The sequence below is a fragment of the Thunnus albacares genome, chromosome 6 (genome assembly GCF_914725855.1).
Source record: "Thunnus albacares chromosome 6, fThuAlb1.1, whole genome shotgun sequence".
Lineage (NCBI taxonomy): Eukaryota > Metazoa > Chordata > Actinopteri > Scombriformes > Scombridae > Thunnus > Thunnus albacares.
The window spans coordinates 31,161,389-31,187,224 of record NC_058111.1 but is presented as its reverse complement, the minus strand read 5'-3'; the positions used below and the strand labels follow the sequence as shown (position 1 = coordinate 31,187,224).

Genomic DNA, 25,836 nt, shown 5'->3' with positions numbered 1-25,836 from the left:
AGTCATTACCAAAAGTTGGATAGTAGGTTGGTGAGTATATCTGTCAAATAAATGTTGTGGACAAACATGTATATTATTTGCCTTTGAAATGTTGCAGGTAGAAGTATAAAGTAGTATATGACTGTGAATTATTCCAGAATCAGTTTCATTAGCAAAACCATGTTTAAATACATAAACATTCGTACTGAGTTGAGCTCAGCATTAAGCCTGAAAGTTCATTCTTGACTTTGAGCAGTTAGAAAGTAGTTTGACAGTCGCTCAGTCACCGGCATGTCAACAGAGGCCTCTCTATTGGCCCTTAATGATCAAAAGGTTCCAAGAACCGTGAACTCAAAAAACTGAACTAGGAACTGTTGTTCTTTGTACTTCCTGTTGAGTGGCTCTGATGTTTTAATTCAATTTAATACATCATAAAGAGGGGAAATGCAGAAGAGGCAAAGGAGACTGAAACCACTAACAACTGAGCAAACTCAATGAAGCCCGGTGCATGTGATATGCTTAAAAGTGAACAAATTGGGACTGTTTTGTCAAACGTGTATGTCCAAGATTAGGAATAACTTCATGCTTCATGTATAAGTAGCTGAGTAAGCAGTTGCTTTCCTCCGCTTGCCTTCATATTAGTAACACATCACACAGTCACGCAAATGGTACCATAGCATAGCATATAACGAGTTCAGCATGCAACCCTGTGTGTACCTCTTGTACAGATTAAGCACAATAGCACAGTAGTAATTGAGTAGTTCCCATAGCAACCCCAGGCACTGACAGGAAGACCTCCAGTTCTTATTACAAATGTTTGATACCACTGATGACACAAAGGCTTTGCAAGCACAGATGTGTAATACTTCCTTATTTAATAAGAGACAATTTATTGATCAGAGAATAGAGCTCTGAGCTCCGTATTCATTGTTTTTCTGCTCAGTCTTCTCAGTAATCACATCAGGAAGAGCAGTTGCACTGTTGGCTCAGGTGTTTGCCTGCCAATGATTCTCTCTGTCTGTCTGACACATTGGCTTTTGCTAATTTAATTAGCCATGGATCCCTGTGCCTTGTTCAGTGTTAGTAAAGATTCTGTTGTTTTTGTTGTAAAATTGTAAATGCACTTTTAAAATGCTGATGTATATATTTCAGCCGTGTTTGCCCTTCTGTGTTGTGTTGGCAAATAAATAAGAACCTGCACAGAGAAAACAGCAATTAAAAAAAGATTTATACAAGAAATGAATCAGCAAAATGTTTTCTTGGCCGTTGCAGGGCTGGAATTACCACAGAAAGTATCAATTGCTTCACACTGTCGCACATAGACAAAAACTCACTGTGGTGGGATGAATCTCTGTGTGTTGTAGGTACTTCGCCAATGAGCCTTTTGCAGACCTGCACCGCGTGGAAGGGCTGCGAGGCGTCTTCATCGCCACGCTCGTCAACGGCTCGGTCAGCGAAGACAACATGCGATCCGTCATCACTTTCGACAAGGGAGGGACGTGGGAGCTGCTTCAGGCGCCCACGGCCGACAGCCTGGGAGGAACTGTAGACTGCCAGGTACACAGACCAACCGACATCAGTAGTGGTTCATTGTTGTCATCCATTCCTATAATGGTGGATATGATTACTACTGTACTACTGACTCAGTAGTAGAGTATCTTGTTTTGACCCAGCTCTACTTCCTAATAATGTGGAGATGTTGTAGAGAAGTATGTGGATTGGAAGTAGTAACTATGCTGAAGTGATTGGTTGAAATTGATCAGTTGATTAAGAGAAAGTTAATCAGCAACAATTTTGATAACTATCTAACTAATTATTTTAAATCAATGGAAAAATTAAATTGAATGGTGTACAAATCCAGTCGCAGCTTCTCCAATGTGAGATTTTTTTTCTTGTTTCTGTAAATGGAATATCTGAATTCTGGACTGGACACAAGACTGGATTACATTCAGGGCAAAGCAGTCAACTGCTCCAGTATGCCAGACCCTGAGCATCCCCAAAAGCCAGAGTTTTACTGGGCATCAATTGGATTTGGCAATTTGATTCATTACTGAGTCAGACTAATTAAACATTAGTTAGAGACTTGGCACCACTGACCACTTGGCGGGTCCTGCAATATTTGCTAATCCCTTGGCCATGTCCTGTAGATCGAGTTTTAAGAGCTTTTTTAAAATTTTACTTTGTGTTCACTTGATGCATATTCCTAATGAAGTTTTGTTTAATCAAATAAGCACAGATTGGACTGATAATTAGAGGTGAGTGGGTACATACACACAGATGGCAGTAGGTTGGGGGTCAGTACTGACTCAACTGCATATTTTTGCCACAGGGCCTCTAACAGGTTAATCTGGCCTTGGTTGGACAAAAAAAGCAATTTAGAGCTCTCGGAAATCGTGATGGGCATTTTATACTACTTCTGTACTGCAACTGCTGCTTTTTATTTGCAAAATAATTCTTGATGAATATAAAAAGAGATAAATCAAAAATTCTAGTAGTTACATCTTAGTTCCAGATGTGGTGTTTCAGGGAGGATTTGACTGGTTGAAGCAGCCAGTATTCTTTGCTCATATCCAATATCCACAAGTTTAAAGCAAATCTTACAATTTAGGGATCGCCAAAGTTTTTTATTTTCAGCATTTTTTAGCATCACAGGGCATTTATATTTCCTGTTGAAAGTAATTTCAAAAAAATGCTTTTAATAATGACAATTCTTACAGACAGGATGATGCAAGTCCTATTGCAAGTTTTACAAACTGACTTGTAGTTGACAGTATGAAGGGTAACCCTCATTGTGATAGAGGTGGACAACCTTGACTGTTTTAAAATTTGATCTTTAATAATATTCCAATATCAGCCCAGTATTTTTGCAAACCAATAACTCTAACATTACTTTCTATTTCTAGCACATACTTTCTCTGTTTAGTAGTAGATCTAAGTACTAGACCCACTTTACTTCACATTCTGGTGTACCTGTAAGTGGATAAGCACACAGAATAGGAAGCTTAGGGTTGGAGAGTGGAAACTTTTCACACTGTAACTTGTTAGCAAAGCAGAGAGAAGAATACTAACAACTGAACACCATCATCTGACTCTCCTCCCCTCCCTTCAGCTCAGTAAAGGTTGCTCTCTCCACCTGGCCCAGCGCTGGAGCCAGCTGTTCAACATCCAACTGAGGAGGATGCCCATTTTATCAAAGGACTCTGCACCAGGACTCATAATGGCCACAGGTGGGAAAACACTACTCAATTATGACTAGAAATCTCTAGAATCTGTGTGATGAACAGAAACACAATCTTAAAAAGATTCAGTAATTTGGCAAGAGTTGTTGTGAGCATCCTTTAGACAAGATAGATGAAGAGAATTTGGGTGCCATCTGTTGAAAAATGGTCTCACTGATCCTGTGCAAGGCAAGTTTCTCATTTCAACTTCCACTTCATAACACAGATAAGTCATATGCAGGAAACCTGCAATACAAACCAACACCTTCCTTTGTGGTGCTAGAGCTGCCTTTCTGTCTCTTTCACTAAATGGCCACTTCCTGTATTACCAAAAACACAGGAAACGTGGTTGCAGAGAAGTTGCTAGACACATCTTGCTTGGTATTTCAGTGTTTTGAAATACAGAAAATTCTGAAAATAAACAAACTGTTTCATCATTCAGCAGAAAGATGAATTCATCAGAATGAAGTGGAATGAGTTTCTGCCTGCAGTTTGAAGCCTCTTTGCTTCTTCACAGCTGGTGGAAAACATTGATTTGTTGGTGCTCTCCATTGTCTAGGAGACTGCTTCCCCTGCACCCAGTCAGTCCCTCTAATTAAATTCTTAATAGATAATGGGCATGGAGAGAGAGAGAGAGTGAGAGAGGAGGAAAGACTGGCAATCGGCGGCGCCATTCGCTTCGTTATCGCTCTCAAACAGATGGGCTAATTACTGCCGCATCACCCAGCGGGCACTCGACAGGTCAAACACACTAATGAATACAGGCAGGCATGTACATACACAAACTACACAGGCATGTTTACATACAGAACAACCTGAGTAAACGGTTCATATATATTGCTTTAGGGGACAGTTGGGTAAGATGAGCCAATTTTTACATAACCTCTAGGTAAGGAAAATGAGACAGAGGTAGAATGAAAACATCTACTTTTATTTCAGGATGTCTCCTATCAAATGAAAGTGACAGAATGCATTGATGACAAAGTGACCTAAAAATGTCCTCTCTAAAAAAAAGTGTTCCTGTGGCTCAACTTGCCCCAGGTTAGGAGGAAGTTCATTGGAGTGGGTGGGTAAATTGAGCCATCTGGGAGTAAACTGACCATCTGACTTTTTAAGACTGCTGAACAATTAAAAACTACTATTCAGAATTCCATTCAGGTTGCAAGGGAATATGAATTGTTGCTCCCTCCTTGCAGTTCCTCCACTCTTTAGAGGTTGAGGTAGCTTCTTCATCTCATCACTCAGTGGGAAAGATCATCATTTTCCTTAAATGCAAAGGTGGTGCCAGCCACCTTGAATGCTGAAGACCTTCCCAAAGATGTTGCTTCAGGCATACGACAGGAGGGATGGTGATGCGCCATAAAATTCTTGAACCCATTTGGACCTAAAACCTTGACTATAATTCATTCTGTCATGGTGCTGCATTAAGCTGCATGGTATAAGTTAATCTAAGCTGACCTAATGAGTCATGTAATTTCTTGCACACCCTACCAACTAAACCCTTCTCTTTCCAGTTGTCGGGGACAGGAATGTTGTTTCTTTCTGCCGATGCCAATGCCAGTTCACATGATTTCTTTGGAGTAAGGCCATGGAACTGGTCAGCCAGCTTCTTGATATGGTCTGCAAGCTCTACCTCCTCTGTGAGGACCTTCTTTGCTTCTGCTGTTCCACTGTACACTACTGTTTTTACTTCCTTTACCTCCTTTTTTTATGACCTGTCAGTACCTCTGTCTCTTGCCACCGATCTGATGGATTTTCCATTCTTGACACCATTGGCTGCTCGCTGTTGAGCCTTGGTTTGTTTTTCTCTTGTAGGTTCTTGGCATGATGGCTTCTCTACAATGAACCATTACCTCAGTTTACCCCATAGCTACCAAAAAAACAGCTTAGCTTAGCAATTCAAGCTAATCTTTAGCGAAGTGATTCACATGCAACTGTTGAATACAGTTGAAAGGAAATTTCTCTCAAGACAAGGGTGTAGAAACCAACAAAACATCAAAGCAAAACATAATAACATAAGTCAAGAGAAAACAAAAAATTATAAGACAAAACATGAAAACATAAGACAAACCATAGAAATATCAGACAAAACAAACATAAGACAAAACAAAGAAACGTCAGTCAAAACTTAAAAACAGCACAAAACAAAGAAACATAAGACAACACAGAAACATCAGACAAAACATAGAAATATCAGACAAAATATAGAAACATCAGTCAAAATAGGAACATCAGACAAAACAAAGAAACTTCAGGACACAACATACAGTAGAAACATCAGACAAAACATAGAGACATCCGTAGAAAACAAGGAATCATCAGTCAAAACTTAAAAACAGCACACAACAAAGAAACATCAAGACAAAACACAGAAACGTCAGACAAAACAAAGAAATCAGTCAAAACACAGAAACACTAGTCAAAACTTAAAAACAGCGCAGTTCAACTTTATGACTTTACACGGCTACACATTTTTAAACCAAAACACAGAGCCAATACTGACCATTTATCAAAATTCAATGTCAACAATGTCAAACCTTGAAATGATTGATAATTTGTTGTAATTATATCCACAAATGCACAAATACTTGATATTTCACCTTGATACCTTTTTGGGGAAATGTCTGTAGCACAAGTATTGTAAACTGTTATGTCAAACCGTACTCAGAGATGCTAATTACATTCTGCCTGAGTTTGCAGATGCCCAATAAAACATTAAATCTACAAGTTTATAATGTGTCAGCACTACTGTAGGACTGATCATAATTATGCTAGTTGAGTTCCCCCCAATTAGATTTAGATGAGACACTTGAGTGAAATTCTGCATAGTAGACAAAGGAATTTGTTAACGATACATCATTGTCCTGTTCCTCTTCTATGTATATTATTATTGTTGCCATCATAGTCATTCTGGCTGTCAAAGAGAACACTCCTCCACCTGTCCATAAAATCTCTCAAAAACACTAACATGCTTTGGCATGAGATTGCACAAGTTTAAAAGATATTCAGTTTTGGCAGAACATATTCACTGTCAGTGGTTGCACTCCAAAAATATCAGTGTGTCTTTAAACACTGATACTGATAGAACTCCACTACACATACACGTACACAAAGACAGTATATTGATGTGTGCCAGTTTCATATCTGCACAGTCGCAGAGGGGAACATTTGTTTATTGTCTGGAGTCTCTGGCTCCTTGTGTGATGATATTTAATGAAAGTCATTAGTCCGTTTTACACGGAGACGAGGTGTAATTCATTTCAGAGGAATTGTTACAGCCCTCGACAGACACGGCGAGCATCTCATATTAATCTGCTCTTCTTGAAGTCATTCACTCTGAAATGTGATTTGATAAACATGATTGATTTCTGCAGATGTAAGCAGGTGTCTGTCTGCTCTCAAGTGTCAAAGGCAGACTCTACTGGTATTAATCATCCAGTCCATAAATTCCATTGTTCTTGACAGAAAGAGGGGTGTGTGTGTGTATGTTTGTGTGTGAGGAGAGAGTTTGTCTGCAGGAGGAGGAAGTCTTTTTTTCTAGCTTGACATTCACAGCCTTACCTTCTCTGTAACTCTGAATCCCTACAGATGATATAAAACAAACAAGATAAAAAGCATCTCCTTTCTGCCTCACCTTCATCTATGTGGCAAAATCAACTCTACCTCAACGCTCACACTCACCATCTTCAAAATCTCTATTCTACACTCACACAATAGTTATTTTAACATCTCATTCCTCTTAACTTTGTAGTGTGAATATCTTTACCCGTATGTTGCTTTTCATTCAAGTTTTTAAATGTGCAGATAACAAAATATGAGCAAAAGAAACAAGACTGAGACTGCTAACGTCATTATGCTAACATACTCAAAGCGTCAAAGCTAACATGCTGGTGTTTAACAGGCATAATGTTTAGCATGTTAGCATGCTAACATTTGCTAATAAGAACTAAACATATACCAAAGTATTAGACAAAAGTTAAGTAAGTTACATTTTTTCCTGCTAACACTAGATTAAAAGAATCCAAAAGATGCTAGTGAATCTTCCCACTTTCCCTCCACCACCACTAGCAGTTCAAATTTTTGAAATATCGCAACATCTACCAGATGGATTGGCCCAAAATTTGGTACAGACATTAACGTTCCCTGCAGAATAAATTGTTGGTGATGACATAAAATCTCACAATAGGCTTCACATGTTGACGTCCTCAGACACACGAAGAGAAAAAACTATGTAATACTGCCACTTTAATGCTTTAAACACTTTAATGCTCACATCATATTAAAACTCCTTTGGTGATGGTTACCAAAGACCTTTACTCAGACACCACTCTGGCCAATTTTTAAATTTTACTTCACCAGAACGGCTAAGATCAAAAACAGACAGTGGACCTTAACTCTTAACTCTTTAGTGTTATGGAAAAACAAGTGAAAAATGTGTATGGCAAAGTCCACTTTTGTTTTCAGTGTGTTTGATTTCAGCATGTTTCTTTGTGATTTCTGTGAGCAGATCATTCCTGGTGATCTGCCATATTAAATAACAACTTACTGAGTGCGGACAAAGGCCACATACATGAAAAGATACAGAATGCTATGGTTTGAGTTCTCGAGTTACAGATTTTCCATATGTGAAAGCAAGAGAAGTCTATTCAGGGAAAACCCCTGTAATGTATGTGTGCGTGTGTGTGTGTGTGTAAAATGCCTTTTTGTCCTCTGATTGCAGGATCTGTAGGCAGGAACCTGGCCAACAAACCCAATGTGTATGTATCCAGCAGTGCTGGAGCCCGGTGGAGAGAGGTCAGTGCAAAATCTGACACAGATGACAAGAAAAACACAGCTTGTAAAACCGAGTCCCAAGCAGCTTTTCTATCAATTTAAACATGCCACAGTGAATTTCATTCCAGTGCCTGTAAATGTAGCCAAGCATGATGGACTTATCTGCACTATGTGACCTTCTCTGTAGTTGTAAAAACAGGCCTAGAAATAACTAAATATGATCATCAGTTCAGTCTGTAGTTTTCTATGGTTTATTGACTTGTAATTATTATTTGAAACACAGACCATGTTACATTGAAACAGTTGTTGCAGGGCAATGAATGTGCCTCAAAGATTGTGCTACTAAACCTTTACAAAGGTGGTGGTTTTTAAAGCTGCATTGATTGATTTTTGGGCTCTTGAGGGCAGCAGAACAAGCTGGACTCACAACATCTGACATATCACCTTTATAAAGTTGTTTTGGTGGAAATGTTAGACAACACTTGCCTATTTGCATGAATGTAAGTCCATCAACTCCTGAGGATCATATCTGTCTCTTTAGCTGCTAAATGCTCCACTGTGTTCACCAGCTAGTTGCTAACTAAAATGTTGATTAATGCAGCTTTAGATTATTTTAAAGAGACCATATTATACCCCTTTTCCACAAGCTAACACAGTTCCCTGGGGTCTTAATAAAATGTACTTGACATGCTTTGGTCAAAATACCACATGGATCAAGCACCACAGCAGCCTTCTCATCCTGTCTGAACAGCCCTGTTCAGAACGGCTGGTTTGAGTGTAAATAAACTTGGATTTTGCTGTGATTTAATTGCAATAAATGGATCAAAAGGATGCCAAAATAACTACATCAAGATGTCGATTTGTAAAAAGCTTGAATTCATCTTTTGTCTGATCTGATCAAACAACAACAAGCAAACAACTGTTAAAATGCTTATTTTCTGAATGGAGTTCAGGCCGATCAGAGCTATACTAACATTGTAGCTGCTCCATCCACACTCAAAATAACGTCATCTAAAGGCATAAATACAGCAGCGGCAAGATGTTTATTACTGATGACAGCAGCTGAGGTGGTGGCAGCGGCTCTGTCCTCTGGTCCAACAACTGTTACTTAGAGACTGTGCCGCTGTGTGCGCGATGTGAATCATTGTGTGGCACGTGTATAAATTTGACTGGCAAAAAAACAGATATATGAGACTGGCAGAGGCCGGTCAACGGTCATCAGCTGAAAACCGTCCATTTATGATCGGTACATCTCTACTCCTATCTAATCAACACGCTCTCCTTCCTTAATTGATATTCCATTGGTTTACTCACTGCAGCATCCTGTTTCAACAGGAACTGTATCACATAAAAAATAAAGGTACCATTTCATGAGGTCATTAAGATGTTTTTAGACTTCCTCCAATTAAATTGAAGCTTGCATTCACTAAAGAGCTGAATCATCTTTTGCACAGTTTGTTCTGATAGTTTACTGACGATGCTTCCCGTACTCCAGGCATTGGCAGGCCCTCATTTCTACACATGGGGTGACCACGGTGGTATCCTGATGGCTATCGCACAAGGAGGCGCCACCACGCATCTCAAGTAAGTCCAAGTGACCTGATTGAATGCTCCTCCAGGACAGGAAATAAAGCTTGATTTAAGCTTAGAAGCTAAATCTGTCATTCAGTTGGTTCCACCTTAACAAAATAGCCTCAGACATAAAACCCAGAGAGGCTTTTGACTGGAAGGTTTCCATTTGAAATCACCAAACAACATGAGGAAATCTGCAGAGTGGAGCACATAAATGCTACCTGCCCCAGTGGATGTGGCCATTAGTCAGCAGGAGCAGATTGTGTGAATGTGAAGCAGCTTGTTTTGTTGGGGAAAAAGCAAATAAACCTTCCCTCAGTAGACACCTCTGTGCCAACCGCAACAATACAAACCACTCATATACATGTACCGTATTATAAAGAAAGTAAAGAATTCAACTCTTATCCTGGTGACTCAGTAATCTGGTTTTCACTCGAGGCTTGATCCCATATAACTCCCTCACTATAGTGTTTTTTCAGATGTCCTTATCTTTCCTCTTGCTGTTGCCCAATCACAGAATTACTGGCTAGACGAAAGGACATTCTAGTAACTGTTTTAACGAAAGGGAACAGATAGACAAATCCAAGTTGGATGGCTAAAAAGTTGGTCATGTCCTTATCAGGTTCAGCACCAACGAAGGTGAGACGTGGACCGACTTTCAGTTCTCAGACAGGGAGGTGTACGTTTACCAGCTGCTGACAGAGCCCGGGGAGAAGAGTACCATCTTCACCATCTTTGGCTCGTATGCCGACCAGAGACACAGCTGGCTCATCCTGCAGGTCAACACCTCCGATGTTCTGGGTAGGTTGTTAAGCGAGAAGGAGGTTCAGAGGGTACAAGAGGAGTAGAGAGCTTTTAACTGATGGACCAAATTAGAGATCCTCAGCGCTTAGCAACAACAGCTCACAATAGTTATTTATATGTTCATAGCTCAGCTGCATTTCTCAACAGAAGGTCTCATCCATGTGGAGTTTCTATATTTTGAGCTGATTATTTATCATTGCTACATTAATATAGTGTTATATAGTTAACTTATATAACTTGCATAATTAGTAATAATAGTATGTGGCTAATTTGCATTTCATGGTAAAACATTTGTAAGATTTTACTCAACCTATTAACTAAATTAAGTCACATTAGACATTAGCTACTGTTGCTAAAAAGCTTGTTGGCCTTTTAGTAACAGTAGTTAACAAAACCTAAAAGCAGCAGTTTGTTGGGGTTAACTGAGATGACTATTATTAGTTAGCTACACCTAACTTTGAGAAGACACTACCACTAAATGAACAACAGTTTACTGAATCACTGAATCACATAAACTCAGGAATTAATGTCTTTTTTTAGAGCATATCATTAGCTTAGCATGTAGGGTTGTAGCATCCACCAGTAATTATACAGAAATGTGTGGTCATGTAAAAAAAGTAAATGAAGCTAAAAATAATTTTAAAAAAATACAAGGAGACTGCTTTACCAAAGATTAAAGTTGTAAAATCAAAATAGCCTGTTTGTTATAAGGTTCTTAAGTAGGCTAAGTGTCAGATTTGTACTGCAGAGGCTAAGTGTCATGCTAAGTAAGAACATACTTGAGTAAAAGGTAGAAACTCATTGAGATGTAGAAGCACACAAACAAGCTAGCTACATTAATTAAATGAGTCACAATAAATATAATTACCTCATATTTGGTAGTCATGGTTGTCAGTATGATGGGAGAGTAATGGAGAATTTGCTGTGTACAAATTATGGCTGAATATTTAATAATGAGGCTAGAAGAGGAGAGAATGTATTCTCAGGTGTTTTCAAAAGTTGTGAACCTGTTTATTAAAGCTGCCAGATGGAGTGTTTCATCACTTTAAATTCAGCTAAAAGCTTAGAAGAGAAATAATTGGAGGGAAAATTGACAAATAGACCACCAGGAACATTAGCAAGTAGCTTTTAGTTCCACGTCACTGTCAAATATCTGTGATGTTTCTTTTCTTTTTTCTCCTTCAGGTGTGCCCTGTTCTGAGGCTGACTACAAGCGCTGGTCTCCGTCAGATGAACATGGAAATGAGTGTCTGTTGGGCAGAGAGATAACGTTTAAGAGACGAACTCCTCATGCGACATGTTTCAACGGAGAGGACTTTGACCGGCCCGTCACCATCTCTAACTGCTCCTGCACACGCCAGGACTATGAATGGTGAGGGACCCACACATGCACAAAACATTCAATTTAGATCACCATAATAGCAAAAATGTTTATATCTAAATTCAGAAATACCTCACTTATGTTATGAATATATTCAGTATTTGATGTTCTTTTGCTGTGACACTGTAGATGAAGCTCAGGTGTGTCCTATTTCATTTTATTATACATGAGATGTCTCCTGAACTGCTTTGGAGTCCACCTGTAACAAATTAATTTGATTGGAAAATATGTATTTTTTAACTTTTTAACACAAAACTAATTGTGACCCAACAAGACTAGTCTACAGCCATGCTAGCAGCTTTGTCAAGGTATACTTGGACACAGTGGTGCTCTGAGCTAAATGCTAATGTCAGCATGCTCATGTGAGAAAGCTAATATGTTGATGCTAAGAAGGTATTAGGTTAACCATCTTAATTTGAAGTGTTAGCATGCTAACATTTGCTAATTAGCACTGAACACAAAGTATAGCAGAGGCTGAAAGGAATGTGATTAGTTTAGCAGGTATTTGTTCATAAACCAAATGTTAACTTAGCGTGTGCCTAATTTCATGATAATCCATTCAATAGTTGTCGAGGCTTTTTACTCCGAACTATAAATGTCAACATAGTAGAGCTACAGGAGAAGTTAGGGCATCACCAGTCTGGAGTATTTATCCTCTGGCAGCCACAAATGTACACAAAATGTGCACAAAAATCCATGGCAATCCATCTAGTAGTTGTTAAGATATTTCAGTCTGTAGTGTAAGTTCAACTGTTAAATGGGTTAATAGCTCTTCAAGACAAAGCAGATACTCCCACACTGTCATAAAAGTTAAAAATTTCAATCTATATTCATTATCTTTAGTGTAGGTAGCTGTCATATCTGCAGTAGATGATACTGACTGGCTGATACCTGACTCTTAATTAAATTTCATTTCTGGCAAACCAACACATTGGTCTAAGCCCACTCTGCACATTTTTACTGCTCCTGGAGCTCCCATCACAACTCATAATGAGTCTGTTTTAAAATGCAGATCAGGTGCTGCCATTAATCAGAAGAGGGCAGAAGCTAACTGGCTTTTTTTTTTTCTTCTCCCAACCTGTCTTCCTTCTCGCAGTGACTACGGCTTCAAGCTGAGTGAAGACTTAGCTCTGCAGGTGTGTGTGCCTGACCCTGAGTTCTTAGGTGACCTCTATGCTCCTCCAGTACCATGTCCTGTCGGCACCACCTACCGCCGCAGCAAAGGGTAAACTGCTATTATCTGACTTTACAGTGCAGAAATGCAGCCTGGGATTTTTTTGTGTGGTTTATTAGCATAATGTCAGCATCTGCAGCACTAATGTATTCAGATTTACATGCATTTTTCTTATGGTAAGCTTATGGTTTGCTTTTTTTCTTGGTTGAACTTATGTCAGTCAGGCTTTGTTTTCATGAATATTTTCATGTTATAGACCTCTAAACTGCTATACAGTGGGCCCCATAACTCTATCAAATCTAGTCCCATGGACCAGTTGTGTGGAAATTTTAGTTTTTATATTTTTATTTATTTTTGTTCTTAACTAATCTGTAGAATTAGTACATCAACCATAGCAAGATAACAAAGGTAATTATTAAACTTAATAAATCTAATCTAAATCTAAATAAATGTAATTTTAAAAGAGCTCAAATACACGAGCTGAACCCTCTGAACCAGGTGCTTATAACATAATAATTATGACCTACAGTCATCAGCTTTTATTATTTTAATCAGTGTTCATTACTTGAGAATTCCTCAGAGTGCAAACCAGCCTGTCTTCTGTTTGGTTAAGAAGCTACTGTAAGAACTGATGTTGCTGTCATTATATCAGTTTGGTGAGAGCACCACCAAGTGTCCAACGCAGGAAAACTCATGATTTTTTTCCTTCCTGCTGCAGCTACAGGAAGGTACCAGGAGACAGCTGTAGTGGAGGAGATGTGGAGTCCAGACTGGATGGAGAGATCCTGCCCTGTCCTGTTGGAGGTAAACCTACACTTCATTAAATCATTAAAGAGTACATTTGATTTCCACTTTTAACACTGCATGTTACAGTATGTCTCAGAAATTGTTTTTAATATTCTGTTATATTGAGATATTAATATTAGCTTTTACTGCTTATTCTGTGTACTTATGTAGACTGAATGTGTAGTTGTGCAGTGGAGTCTACTAAAAAGGATAGTCCTTTTTGCTAAAATCAAGCATTTCGGGGTATACATCATATGCATCTGAGTGAGATTTAGTGTTGATGTGTTTTTTAGTTGTGTAGAGACTGGAATACCTGATGGCTGCTCAGCCACACCCCCTAAACATCCAAAAACATGCCTCAAATTACTTCCTGAAGAAATGGATTTCATCATACTGTCATATAATAACAGAGTTATAGAATGCACCAAAAACACTGTAGTGGAGAATCAAGCTGAAATTGGAATGGAGTTAGTTTGAATTTTGTTCATTTGTACATTTTAAATTCAAACAAATGATAAGAGTAACATGAAAAGTATTATGCAGGAGGAAAAAGCCTCCAAATGGCTTATACATTACTTCTACCTCAAGACAAAGATATACTTCATAAAGGTTCTATAACATGAAAAGCATCACAAAATTATAAAACAGATTCTTTTTAGCAACACCATCACTTTGGTCCAGACTTGAAATATCTGGACAACTGTCGTATGGATTTAAATGTTATACAGATATTCATGACCTGCTGAACATGAAGCCTGCTGACTTGTGATCCCCTGACTTTCTTTCCTTCTTCTGTCTTCTGTGTTCTTGCAGAGAGTAACGAGTTCATCTTGTATGCGGTGAGAAGCTCCATCCACCGCTACGACCTGGCCACAGGCACCGACCAGGCCCTGCCTCTGGCTGGCCTCAGGCAGGCTGTGGCTCTGGACTTTGACTATGACAGGAACTGTCTCTACTGGGCTGACATCTCACTGGACACCATACAGGTTAGTGAGTAATTCCTCTTAGACACAGCCAAATAAACAGTCGGGTGCTTCGAGAGATTGTTTACAGTGTCTGAACACAAATGAAGCAGGGCTTGTTAACGTGAGTGCACGACTCAAGAGGAGCTTGTTTATCGGACACATTGTTGCTAAAGTTTTTGCTCAATTGTGAAATAAACATAACAGCTCAGCGTTACGCACCACAGAAGTCTCATTTTTCAAAAAATGTTTATTTGCCTGACTCTTTCTCTCTCTCTCTCTCTCTCTCCTGCAGCGTCTGTGTCTGAACGGCAGCACAGGGCAGGAGGTCGTAGTGAGGAAAGACCTGCAGAACGTGGAGGCTCTGACCTTTGACCCCATCAGTAGACTGCTCTACTGGGTTGACGCTGGAGCGCAAAAGATTGAGGTATAGAAGAGAACTTATACATCAATCAGCAGTGTGTGTGAAGCATGCTCGTTAGCTGTCGGAAGCTAGCATGTTGGAAGCTGATGGTGTTAGCTGCTGATATTACAGACAGAGGTGTATGCTGTGTAGCTGAAGAAGATTGTTTGGTTTATTTATGAGTCTAGTGGAACCAGATTTACAGTGATGGTGGTGGGACTACTGAGTGGGCCATGGCATTCAGTTGAATTTGCCTGTCAAGCCAGTCAGGCCAGCCTATGTAGGTTAGCATACACAGATACAATATAGAGGTAAGACCAGGTCAAGTTGCCAAGAATCTGCTCTTTGCTTGGGTGAGGATAGGATCCAAAGGCAGATAAAGGTATGTTAGGTGAGGGTTACAGAATGTTGTCAACTCTCAGAGTATAGACAGCACAGCCTGATACCCACTGCGGGGCCTAATGATTGGTCGAAATATAATTTCACATGAATACTGGGCTTCCATAGGAATGCCCACCCAATGTTTGGCAGACTTCACTGTGTATTGATAACTGAACGTGGAGTGTGTAAAACTCAGAGTACTACCAATCCAGATGTGTTTACTGCTGTGGACACATCTATTGCTAAATGTAAAAACTACAGTATTGCAAATACTAACATACCCATGTTTTGTAATGTGTTTGTGTGTTGGAGACATCTGTTTCTTAAAATACATTACTGTTTGTTCTAAAACTTTAAGATTCTTAATCTACAGTTTTTCACAGAAATCTATAATCTGTTAAATCTGAAGTTGTCACATTTTTATTCATGTCTTGATTTTTTTTTTAATTTGTTCACTTTTTACGCGATTAAAAAGGTTCTAAAAAGTCTTAAATTGAACTTGATGAATAATGCTTATGATGTCTTATGAAACATTTCACTGTTGTGTTTGAAGGTTTCTAACCCCGACGGGGACCTGCGTCACACCCTGCTCAACTCCTCTATCCTGGAACATCCTCGAGCTCTTGTTCTACTGCCTGAAGAGAGGTAACTCCTGCACACACACACACACACACACTCACACACACACACACACACACACATTTGTAAGTCTATTCCTGTGTCATCATCATCATTGCATCACCAAAAAATAAAACACAGGATTGAAACCTGCTATCACACTATTGACTGGTCTTTTATTAAGCAAAACAATATTTTAAAAAAACACTTAAATTAAGTTCATGCTTTCTGAGGCTATTAAAGGTTTGAATACATCAGTACTTTTTGAGATCATGTAATTACAATGAATTTAAAAAATACAAAATGCAATTTTTTTTAAAAAACTAAAAGCCAAACAAGAAATAAAAATTCACTTGTGCGGATGTATCATTCACATTGATGTGGTCAGAAAATGATGGATTGAGGCTTTAAACCTAAACCTCCAGTAATTGTAACGTTAACTCTCAAACACCCATATGAGGAAGTGATGACCAGACAATCTGTCCACAATGACCTGAATTCTGAGAAACTCCTAAAGTCCACACCCAAATGCACCACAAAAGATTTGGTTCCTCTTCTGCAAACTTTTTTCCGCTTTTATTTAAGATGAGGTCAGCAAATCAACATTACCACAATGTTATATTCATTTTTTCCTTAGTTAAGTTTGTTTTTCCCCTACTCCCTTTTGTCTGGGTAAGAATATAAGTCTATTTCTGCCTTAATGCACTCGCTTCTGCTTTCTCTCCTGTCTGTTATTCTGTCCTCTAGGCCATTTTACAGCCACGTCCTCTGCATGGAGGCATCAGTGTCTCCTAACCTAATTTGTGAACTGAAAAAATCCACGATTGATGTACAATATCATACATTCATCCAGTATATCTTAACAGATTTCCACCCATCTATAAAAAAATTTTTAATTCAAAAATATTTTGTTCTTAGTCCTATTTGTTGTTTTTTGTTCAAATGTACCTAAAATAGGATGTTTAGCTCATCAAATTGTGATTTTGGTCCCATACCAATAATAAAACAGTACAGTGATTTTAGATTAAGTGTGAATTTAGTGAAAAAATTCCTGTTAAATTCATCCTTTATCCCTCCACAAATGTCCCGCAGTCTGATGTTCTGGACTGACTGGGGAGACCGAGCAGCCGGCGTTTACCGGAGCTACATGGATGGAACCAACGTGTCCTGCATTGTGTCGGAGGGCGTCCGCTGGCCCAATGGGATCACAGCTGACGACCACTGGCTGTACTGGACCGAAGCCTACAGCGACCGCATTGAGAGGGCCGACTTCACCGGGGGCCAGCGGAGCGTTCTCATGGAGGGGCTGCCCCACCCGTACGCCATTGCTGTCTTCAAGGTGAGACCATATATTTACCTGTCTTCACATTTTCCTCCGGTCTTCTATATGGAAAAAGGTGGATTACATTTTGAAGTATGTTGAATGTGCAATTCCTTCCTAAGAATCTGTTTTCACAAGCTTTTGTTGTACGCTGCTTTAAGAACGACCTGTATTGGGACGACTGGTCCAGAATGGGGATCTTTAAAGCTCCAAAAGCTGGCTCCCAGAACAATGAGCTGATTGTTGGCAGGCTGTCTGGAGTCATGGACCTTAAGATCTTCTATAAAGGGAAGAACAGAGGTGAGGAACAGAGATTGCAGGTAACAGAATACCTGCAAATAGTACTGTTTGGAGTATCAAAACTGTAAATGAACACTTAACTATGATCAAACTGATGTCTTGAACTGTCTTCCACCAGGCCATAACGCCTGTGCCGACCAGCCATGCAGCCTGCTGTGTCTGCCTCAGCCTGGACACCGGCACACCTGCGTTTGCCCAGACGGCACCCCGACTATAACCATGCCCAACGGAGAGCTGCAGTGCCAGTGTCCCACCGGATACCAGCTCCAAAACAACACTTGTGTCAAGACTGGTGAGGCGAAAGTACACACTGTAGAATAATGATGATCTAGTGCTGTAAGATATATGATCTTTATCTCAGAGGGGGGACTACCTGATTCATTAGTGGTTCATGTGATCTTTCTTTTCCTCCAATCAGAGCACAGCTGTTTGCCTAACCAGTACCGCTGCTCCAACGGCCGCTGCATCAGCAGCATCTGGCAGTGTGACAGCGACAACGACTGTGGAGACATGAGTGATGAACAGGAGTGTCGTGAGTTTTCATCCGTATCACTCCTCTCACAATGTAGATGCATCAAGAAGCTATACATTAAAAAAAACAAAAACTGCACTCTCTTATTTGTGCCTGTTGGTGTCCTCAGCCACTACGACCTGTGACCCATCCAACCAGTTTCGCTGCGTGGCTTCAGGTTCCTGCATCCCCCTGGCCTTCAAATGTGACCACGAAGACGACTGTGGAGACAACAGTGATGAGGAGCACTGTGGTAAGATGTGCCGCCGCTTATCTTCTAAACCCCAGCGAATGTTTGGAGAGAATATTGCATAATAATTCTGATTAATTTCAACCTGATGTATTTCCCATAAATATGGCCATGTGACTAATGAGAGTCAGACGTCATGTTAATGCTGCACCCATCAGATTCATCATAGAGATTCACAGAGACAAGGACTCATGCAATATTTTGTGTGTGGGGGGGAAGGCTACTGAGCCTCCTTACAGCTTTGCAAATAAGCGTGATTTTTACATGAATCATTTCAAAGATTTGACATTTCAGACTGAAAGTATTAACACAGAAACTAGCCACCGAGGATAGCCATTATGGCTAACTGCATAGGAACCCATATCCAGGGTAACTTGCTTCTATAACTATAACTTGTCTTTATAACGAAGCTGGTGATCGCCAAGTTAGCACGACTCACAGAGTCACAACAGCCATGTTTATGGGAAATGTGTCAGATTGAAGTAAAGCAGAATTTTCCTTTAATGCTGACAAATGTACACTTTGTTCACATGAAGTTGTACAGATAAGAATAAGCAATGAAAGTGAAGGGCAAGATGCATTTAATTAAGACAATTCCATCCAAAACTAAAAACAAAATAAAAAACTTAAGAAGTTAAACTAAAAGGCGTTTTAAGAAAAGCTGTGAAAGATAAAAAAGTGATGGTCAGTAATATGAGGCTTAATTAATGTGTTATGATCTGTACATTTGACACCATGGACAATCCCTTGGCAGCTTTCTTACTGCGCTTCAGGAGCGCTGGGAGGTACTCAAAAACCCCAAAATTATAATAATCTTAGTGAGAGGAAATAAAAGTGTAAATGACCATTATGTCAGCTAAACATAGGTACAATTTTCTCAGAAACTCAACTGCAGAAAGCGCATGTACACAGTCTTTTTAACTTACTGTCAGATGATGCTCCAAAGATCTAAGGAACTGCATCATTTTAGGCCATCGCCCTGAGCACTGTGGATAATAGCCAGGGACACTGTAAATAGCAGAAATTCAATAGCAGAAAGTGGAGGTCCCTGTGAGTCAGCACAGGTCATTTCTAGCTTACCACAGTAATATTTGGTCGTCACAATATATTTTAACAAGAGACTAAGAGTCTACAGCTGTGGCTCTGTGTGGCTGTACTTGAGCTAAATGCTCACATCAGCATGCTAACATGTTCACAGAGAGGAAAAGCGAGAGATTCACCAATGTGTTTACAATGTGTCCTCTGGGGACCTTGAATATCTGTTGTAAATTTCATGGCCATCCATCTGATAGTTGTGGAGATATTTCAGTCTTGACCAAGTAGTGGAGAGATGTCCAGACATTGCCATCCCTAGAGCCACGTTGCTTGCATTAAAAATATACACAACAAAGGTATGTGTTAGTTTGGTACCGTGTAGATTTCGTGTGTGACATTTATTGGAATCTAAAACACAATCTGAAACTAATGTATAATGTTAAAAGAAATCAGTATTAAAATGTCTGTGGCTCTAACAACTCTTTATACTTTACTTTTTTTGCAAACACTAACTGTATTGTTGATGTGTTTCTCAAGAGTCTCACCAGTGTGGTCCCGGAGAGTTTACATGTGCAAGAGGTGTCTGTATCCGTGAGGCATGGCGCTGTGATGGAGACAATGACTGCAGAGACTGGTCGGATGAGGCCAACTGCACAGGTAACAACTGTGTTACTGATTGTGTGATACACTATGTAAAACACTGTGGAGTACAGATACAAGATACTGTATGTCCCACTGAAATTATACTGTAATCTCATAAGATTTAAGAGGTAACAGCTGCATTATATGTCAGCACAGAAATGACACAATTATATCATGATTTATGTACGTACTGTAATGCAGCTCCACAATCTTTAACATGATTATCAATGGTAAAGATATCAATGGACCAGTCTTTATCAGCATGAAGTGTGTGATGCAGTTAGAATCATTTTAGATTAGCACTTCTCTCTCCCTACTGTCAGCTTCTCCAACTCTGTGTTTGTTCCTAGTGGGCCACCATACATGTGAGGCCAGTAGTTTCCAGTGCCACACAGGTCACTGCATACCGCAGCGCTGGATGTGTGACGGCGATGATGACTGCCAGGATGACTCAGATGAAGATCCTCGATATTGCGGTAACTCTAAACATTCCCGAACATTTACTTAGATCTCATTGTAATAAAAAACTCAACCAACCAGTGAAGCTGAATGTAGTCCTGGTTAAAGTGCTGAATTATCTAGTTTATAATCCTCTTATCAGATATGAGCGCCGTGTGAAATCTACACTTAGCCTTGTATCATTATTGGACATGGTAGTATGCATGCTGTTTATTATCATGCATTCACACACTGCATAGGTGGTGATTTGACACTCTTGTGGGCTAAAAGAAAAGGACTGTCAAAAAAAAGTAGACCCCATGGACCCTTATATTAGACTTACTGTCTAGTGTAAGTATTGTTATCAGACTATTTGGTAATAAGACATTGGGCCTCATGGAAGAACTTTTTCATATTCTTATCCTTAACCTCTCTTCCTTTTTTTCAGGTTGGTTTGCTCAATTTCTCTTAATTTAATAAACTTGTCATAAATTGCTCATTTCAGGCTGATGAATGTCACCTGTTTATGAGATTTTATTAAATAAAATATGCTGAAATATGCCAATAAAATATTAAAAAAAATATATAAGAAGCAGCATTTCTCTGTCATCAGTGATGTCTTATTGACATTGTTCTACATGTTTCCAGAGGGAACTCGATGCAAAGGCTTCCTCTGCTCCAATGACACCTGCCTGCCAGCCACCGCCCACTGTAACGGCATCCAGGAGTGTCCAGACGGTGCTGATGAGCACAACTGTGGTGAGTGACGCAGTGAAAGTACCAGAATGCACAGTAGCAAGTACCAACTTCTGTATGTATGTATATATATATATATATATATATATATATATACAGTTGTCTTCAAAATAATAGCAGTCCCACATCACTAGCAAGATAAATCACTGTTTTTGTTAGAATTTCAACTTTTACACAGCAAGTAAGTTTCTAGAAGGTTTAGTAAAGGTATAGAAAACCATCAGACCCAACAGGCATGACGTGCATGCTGCTGATTCTGTGAAACTGAATCATTTACTGAAAGGGGCGTGTTCAAAAAAATAGCAGTGCCGAGTTCAATCAGTGAGGTCATTGATTATGTGGAAAAAAATAGGTGTTAAACAGGTGGCCCTTATTTAAAGATCAAGGCAACTGACGTTGCATATGCTGGCTGTGCATTTGTCCTTGAAAAACAGAGTAAAATGGGTCGTTCAAGACACTGTTCAGAAGAAGAGCGTTCTTTGGTTAAGAAATTAATAAAAGAGGGGAAAACCTATAAAGAAGTGCAGAAAATGATGAGGCTGTTTAGCCTGTGAGTACTGTAACAATCAGACGACGTCTATGTGAAGCTAAGCTACCAGCAAAGTCCCGTTGTTAAAAAAAATACACGTGCTGAAGCGGTTACAATTTGCCGAAGAACACATTGACTGGCCTAAAAAGAAATGGCGTAATATTTTGTGGACTGATGAGAGTAAGATTGTTCTTTTTGGGTCTAAAGGCCACAGACAGTTTGTCAGATGTCCTGCAAACACTGAATTCAAGCCACAGTGCACAGTGAGGACGGTGAAGCATGGTGGTGCAAGCATCATGATATGGGGATGTTTCTTGTACTATGGTGTTGGTCCTATTTATCGCATACCAGGGATCATGGATCAGTTTGAGTACATCAGAATACTGGAAGAAGTCATGTTGCCGTATGCCCTTGAAATGGGTGTTTCAACAAGACAATGACCCCAAACACACCAGCAAGCGAGCAAAATCATGGTTCCAGACAAACAGAATTCAAGTCATGGAGTGGCCAGCACAATCCCCGGACCTTAATCCCATAGAAAACTTGTGGGCTGACATAAAAAATGCTGTTCATGAGGCAAAACCAAGAAATGCAGAGGAATTGTGGAACGTAGTACAATTGTCCTGGGCTGTAATACCTGTTGACCGGTGCCAGAAGTTGGTTGACTCCATGTACCACAGATGTGAAGCAGTTATCAGAAATCGTGGTTATGCAACTAAATATTAGTTTATGATTCTCAGGAAAGTTGAATCTTCAAGCATTTCTTAGTTTATACAGTACATTTTTGAGTTTGTAAAGAAAGATGTCAACACTGCTATTTTTTTGAACATTATATTTCTTGACTTTCTGTAAAATATTATCAAATTCAATTACTTTTTCCAATTTTCTTGCTTTGAAATAGAATGTGCAGTGTTCATTAAAATACAATTTATTTGAAGCATTTTGAGGTTTACTCACCTTTTTAAACACACTGCTATTATTATGAACATAACTGTATATATATATCTAATAATGCGTCACTCTGCATCTTGTTATTTCACCCGTAGATCCCCTGTGTACTCGCTACATGGAGTTTGTATGTAAGAACCGAGCCCAGTGTCTGTTTCAGTCCCTGGTTTGTGATGGGATCAAACACTGTGAAGACGGCTCTGACGAGGACGCTGAATATGCTGGATGTGGTGAGGAACACTCGCATGCCTGCACTGTATCACTGTGTCGAAGCGATTACATTTCTCTCTTATCCTTTAGTTCCTGGTCTTAGCGCTTTATGATGCTTAGAAAACTATAGAAAGATGTCATTCTACAGAAAGTTTTAGGCTTACAGGTGCCTAATTTTCCCACGAATCATTACCTTGAAATGAGGAACAGGACCCCTGTAGCGGTATCGCTCAAAACTGTAAATCAACCAACAAAGAGGTCTTTGAGATAAGAGGCGCTGACAGAACCCCACAGACGAAACACAGTTCACAAGAAAAGGAGTGTTTATTTTGGACTTTACCTGTTTCTCACACACCTGTGCACACTAACAGTGACTTATTAAGTCATTCTTGTGTGTCAGCAGAGCGTGGTGATGTGGATCTGTCATAGCAGAAACAACCTATAACGGCTGCTCCATGGGTGCCAAACTAGTTCTGTAATATCAGTTAGATCATGTTTATCTGTCATTCCTTCAGCTTATGTGCTAAACCTAACGCCTCTGGATTCTAATATGAAGCATATGAAACATTACACATCAGATCATGTAGTTTATATCCTGTGTTTATGATACATATATGAGGGGAAAATCATAAAATGTTTGTGCCATTCGTACATTAAATAGAATATCATATTATTTCTGATGGTTTAACGTCCCTGTCGGTTTTCTGTCAGCCACACCGTCTGAGTTTGGCAAAACGTGCGACAAATTCACCTTCCAGTGTGCCAACGGAGTGTGTGTGAGCTTGGAGTGGAAGTGTGACGGCATGGACGACTGTGGGGACTACTCTGATGAAGCCAACTGCGGTGAGGAGGAAGAGTACACACAGTAACACACACTTACTGTTAATTATTAAACTATGTGGGGGGGGGGTGTAAACACACTGAATGATAGTGTTACTGTGCTTTTTGTTTTGACATATGAGGAAGAACAGAAACGTTGAAACTTTTGCTCTGTGTGTCACAGCTGCTCCCACTGAGGTCCCAGGCTGCTCCAGGTATTTCCAGTACGAGTGTAGAAACGGACGCTGCATTCCAACTTGGTGGAAGTGTGACGGAGAGAACGACTGTGGGGACTGGTCTGATGAGGCCCAGTGTACAGGTACACTCACTGAATGTTATTTTGGCTTTCAGCAGCAACAGCACACTCTAGTTCACAATTATAACATTGCTTCTGATAATCAGCAACAGCAAACTCCCTCATTTTTCTTGCTTAGATATATTCTAACTTCCCTCATGGGACGTCCTAGAGGTCCAGTGGGCTAAGACACAATCAACGCTTTATGATGCTTAGAAAAAACTTCCCAATGTTTCCATATTTCTTTCATATCAAGATTTAATATGAATCTTCTCTCTTGCAGGCGGTGTTACTCCTCACACTGTGGCCCCTGGTCCCTCTACCTGTGCCCCCAACCGCTTCCACTGTGGCTCTGGAGCCTGTATCATCAACACCTGGGTGTGTGACGGCTACGCTGACTGTCCTGACGGCAGCGATGAGCTGGGATGTCCCACAGGTACAACCTATCTGTTGATTTCATAATGTGTTTTTTTTTTTTTTTTTATTCCTTGGCGCCGGTGACAGCCGTGGACAGATATGATATCTCAGGAACGCCGTAAGGGAATTTCTTCAAATTTGGCATAAACGTCCACTCGGACTTAAGAATGAACTGATTTCATTTTGGTGGTCAAAGGTCACTGTGACATCACAAAACATGTTTTTGGCTATAATTCAAGAATTCCTAACGCTAATTATGACAAAGTTTCACTCAAATGATCAAGCGATGACATTTTATATCCAAAAGGTCAAAGGTCAACTTCACTGTGACATCATTATGTTCTGCAAAAACACTTTTCTGGCCATTATTCAATACTCACAAACAGAAGGGGACATTGTGACTGAATTGATGACACTCATTCTGGGTGCCCACCTTGAAACTGTGGTGATTGTTTAGATCTTCTGTGCTGCCGGGTTGAAGATGTGTGAAGCATCCATGTTTTAGTATTTGTAGCTTCTTTGCAGCAACATCCATATCTGAAATGTTGGCAAAGCATGTTGAACACATACAAAGAAAATACACTTGATACCCTCCATTAAATTCCTTCAAAGTCTTCACTACAAATATTATGAGTCTGGACAGACGTGGATGTAAACTGCAGCTTGACTGGTTGGCGGAGGCTTACAACCATGAGTTGGTATTTCCAGTTTTTCCAGAAAAGCATTACTGGTTCATTAATTAACAAGTAAGCGTATAACAGACATGCATGCTCAAGCAGTCTTAATGTTTGCTGTAGGCTTGTACATTCTCTCAAAGAGAACTAGAGAAAAGAGAAACACAAATAATAGATTTAAAATGAGAATCCCCACAGTAATAACATGTATCTCTCCGACAGCAGCTAATGGCTCTGTGACAGTGGCTCCAGAACCCACCCAGGCCCCGCCTCCCCCGCCATCCCCTGGCCGTTGCAGTCGGGGTCAGTTCCTGTGCCGCAAACCCCCCCACTGCATCCCTGACTGGCAGCGCTGCGACGGCCATCTCCACTGCCAGGACGGCTCTGATGAAGCCCACTGCCGTGAGTCTCTGCACACCGTACACCTGTGATACCACACAAGACAGGAGACAAGCAGAGCAAAGACTAAATGCAGAAAGATCTGCTCTGGTTTTGTTGGCTAATAGGCAAAATTGCAATATTATTAAAACATTTCATAAAATAAAATGTATGTCCTGATGACACAGGAGGCCCATTATTTTGTATACACAGTAAAAAATCCAAATAGTTTCTTTTTCAAATCTTTTTTTTTTCTTCATTG

General features: G+C 39.9%; 1 protein-coding gene across 2 annotated transcripts in view; it reads left to right on the top strand.

Moving 5' to 3' along the window:
• Window positions 1-25,836, top strand: part of sorl1 (sortilin-related receptor, L(DLR class) A repeats containing) — a 95,744-nt gene that overhangs the window by 56,426 nt on the left and 13,482 nt on the right. Inside the window, exons 9-32 of one of the 2 annotated variants that reach the window (XM_044353384.1) lie at window positions 1,344-1,536; window positions 3,089-3,206; window positions 7,918-7,991; window positions 9,466-9,554; window positions 10,165-10,343; window positions 11,532-11,718; window positions 12,824-12,952; window positions 13,620-13,705; window positions 14,501-14,673; window positions 14,945-15,076; window positions 15,987-16,078; window positions 17,144-17,390; window positions 17,534-17,672; window positions 17,791-17,964; window positions 18,091-18,204; window positions 18,314-18,436; window positions 20,006-20,125; window positions 20,461-20,586; window positions 21,197-21,307; window positions 22,880-23,011; window positions 23,703-23,834; window positions 23,995-24,129; window positions 24,389-24,541; window positions 25,422-25,598. In XM_044353384.1, the coding sequence (XP_044209319.1) occupies window positions 1,344-1,536; window positions 3,089-3,206; window positions 7,918-7,991; window positions 9,466-9,554; window positions 10,165-10,343; window positions 11,532-11,718; window positions 12,824-12,952; window positions 13,620-13,705; window positions 14,501-14,673; window positions 14,945-15,076; window positions 15,987-16,078; window positions 17,144-17,390; window positions 17,534-17,672; window positions 17,791-17,964; window positions 18,091-18,204; window positions 18,314-18,436; window positions 20,006-20,125; window positions 20,461-20,586; window positions 21,197-21,307; window positions 22,880-23,011; window positions 23,703-23,834; window positions 23,995-24,129; window positions 24,389-24,541; window positions 25,422-25,598 (3,335 nt within the window). Of the gene's footprint in view, window positions 1-1,343; window positions 1,537-3,088; window positions 3,207-7,917; window positions 7,992-9,465; window positions 9,555-10,164; window positions 10,344-11,531; window positions 11,719-12,823; window positions 12,953-13,619; window positions 13,706-14,500; window positions 14,674-14,944; window positions 15,077-15,986; window positions 16,079-17,143; window positions 17,391-17,533; window positions 17,673-17,790; window positions 17,965-18,090; window positions 18,205-18,313; window positions 18,437-20,005; window positions 20,126-20,460; window positions 20,587-21,196; window positions 21,308-22,879; window positions 23,012-23,702; window positions 23,835-23,994; window positions 24,130-24,388; window positions 24,542-25,418; window positions 25,599-25,836 lie in introns of both variants that reach the window. The other variant, XM_044353383.1, reaches the window with a different exon arrangement.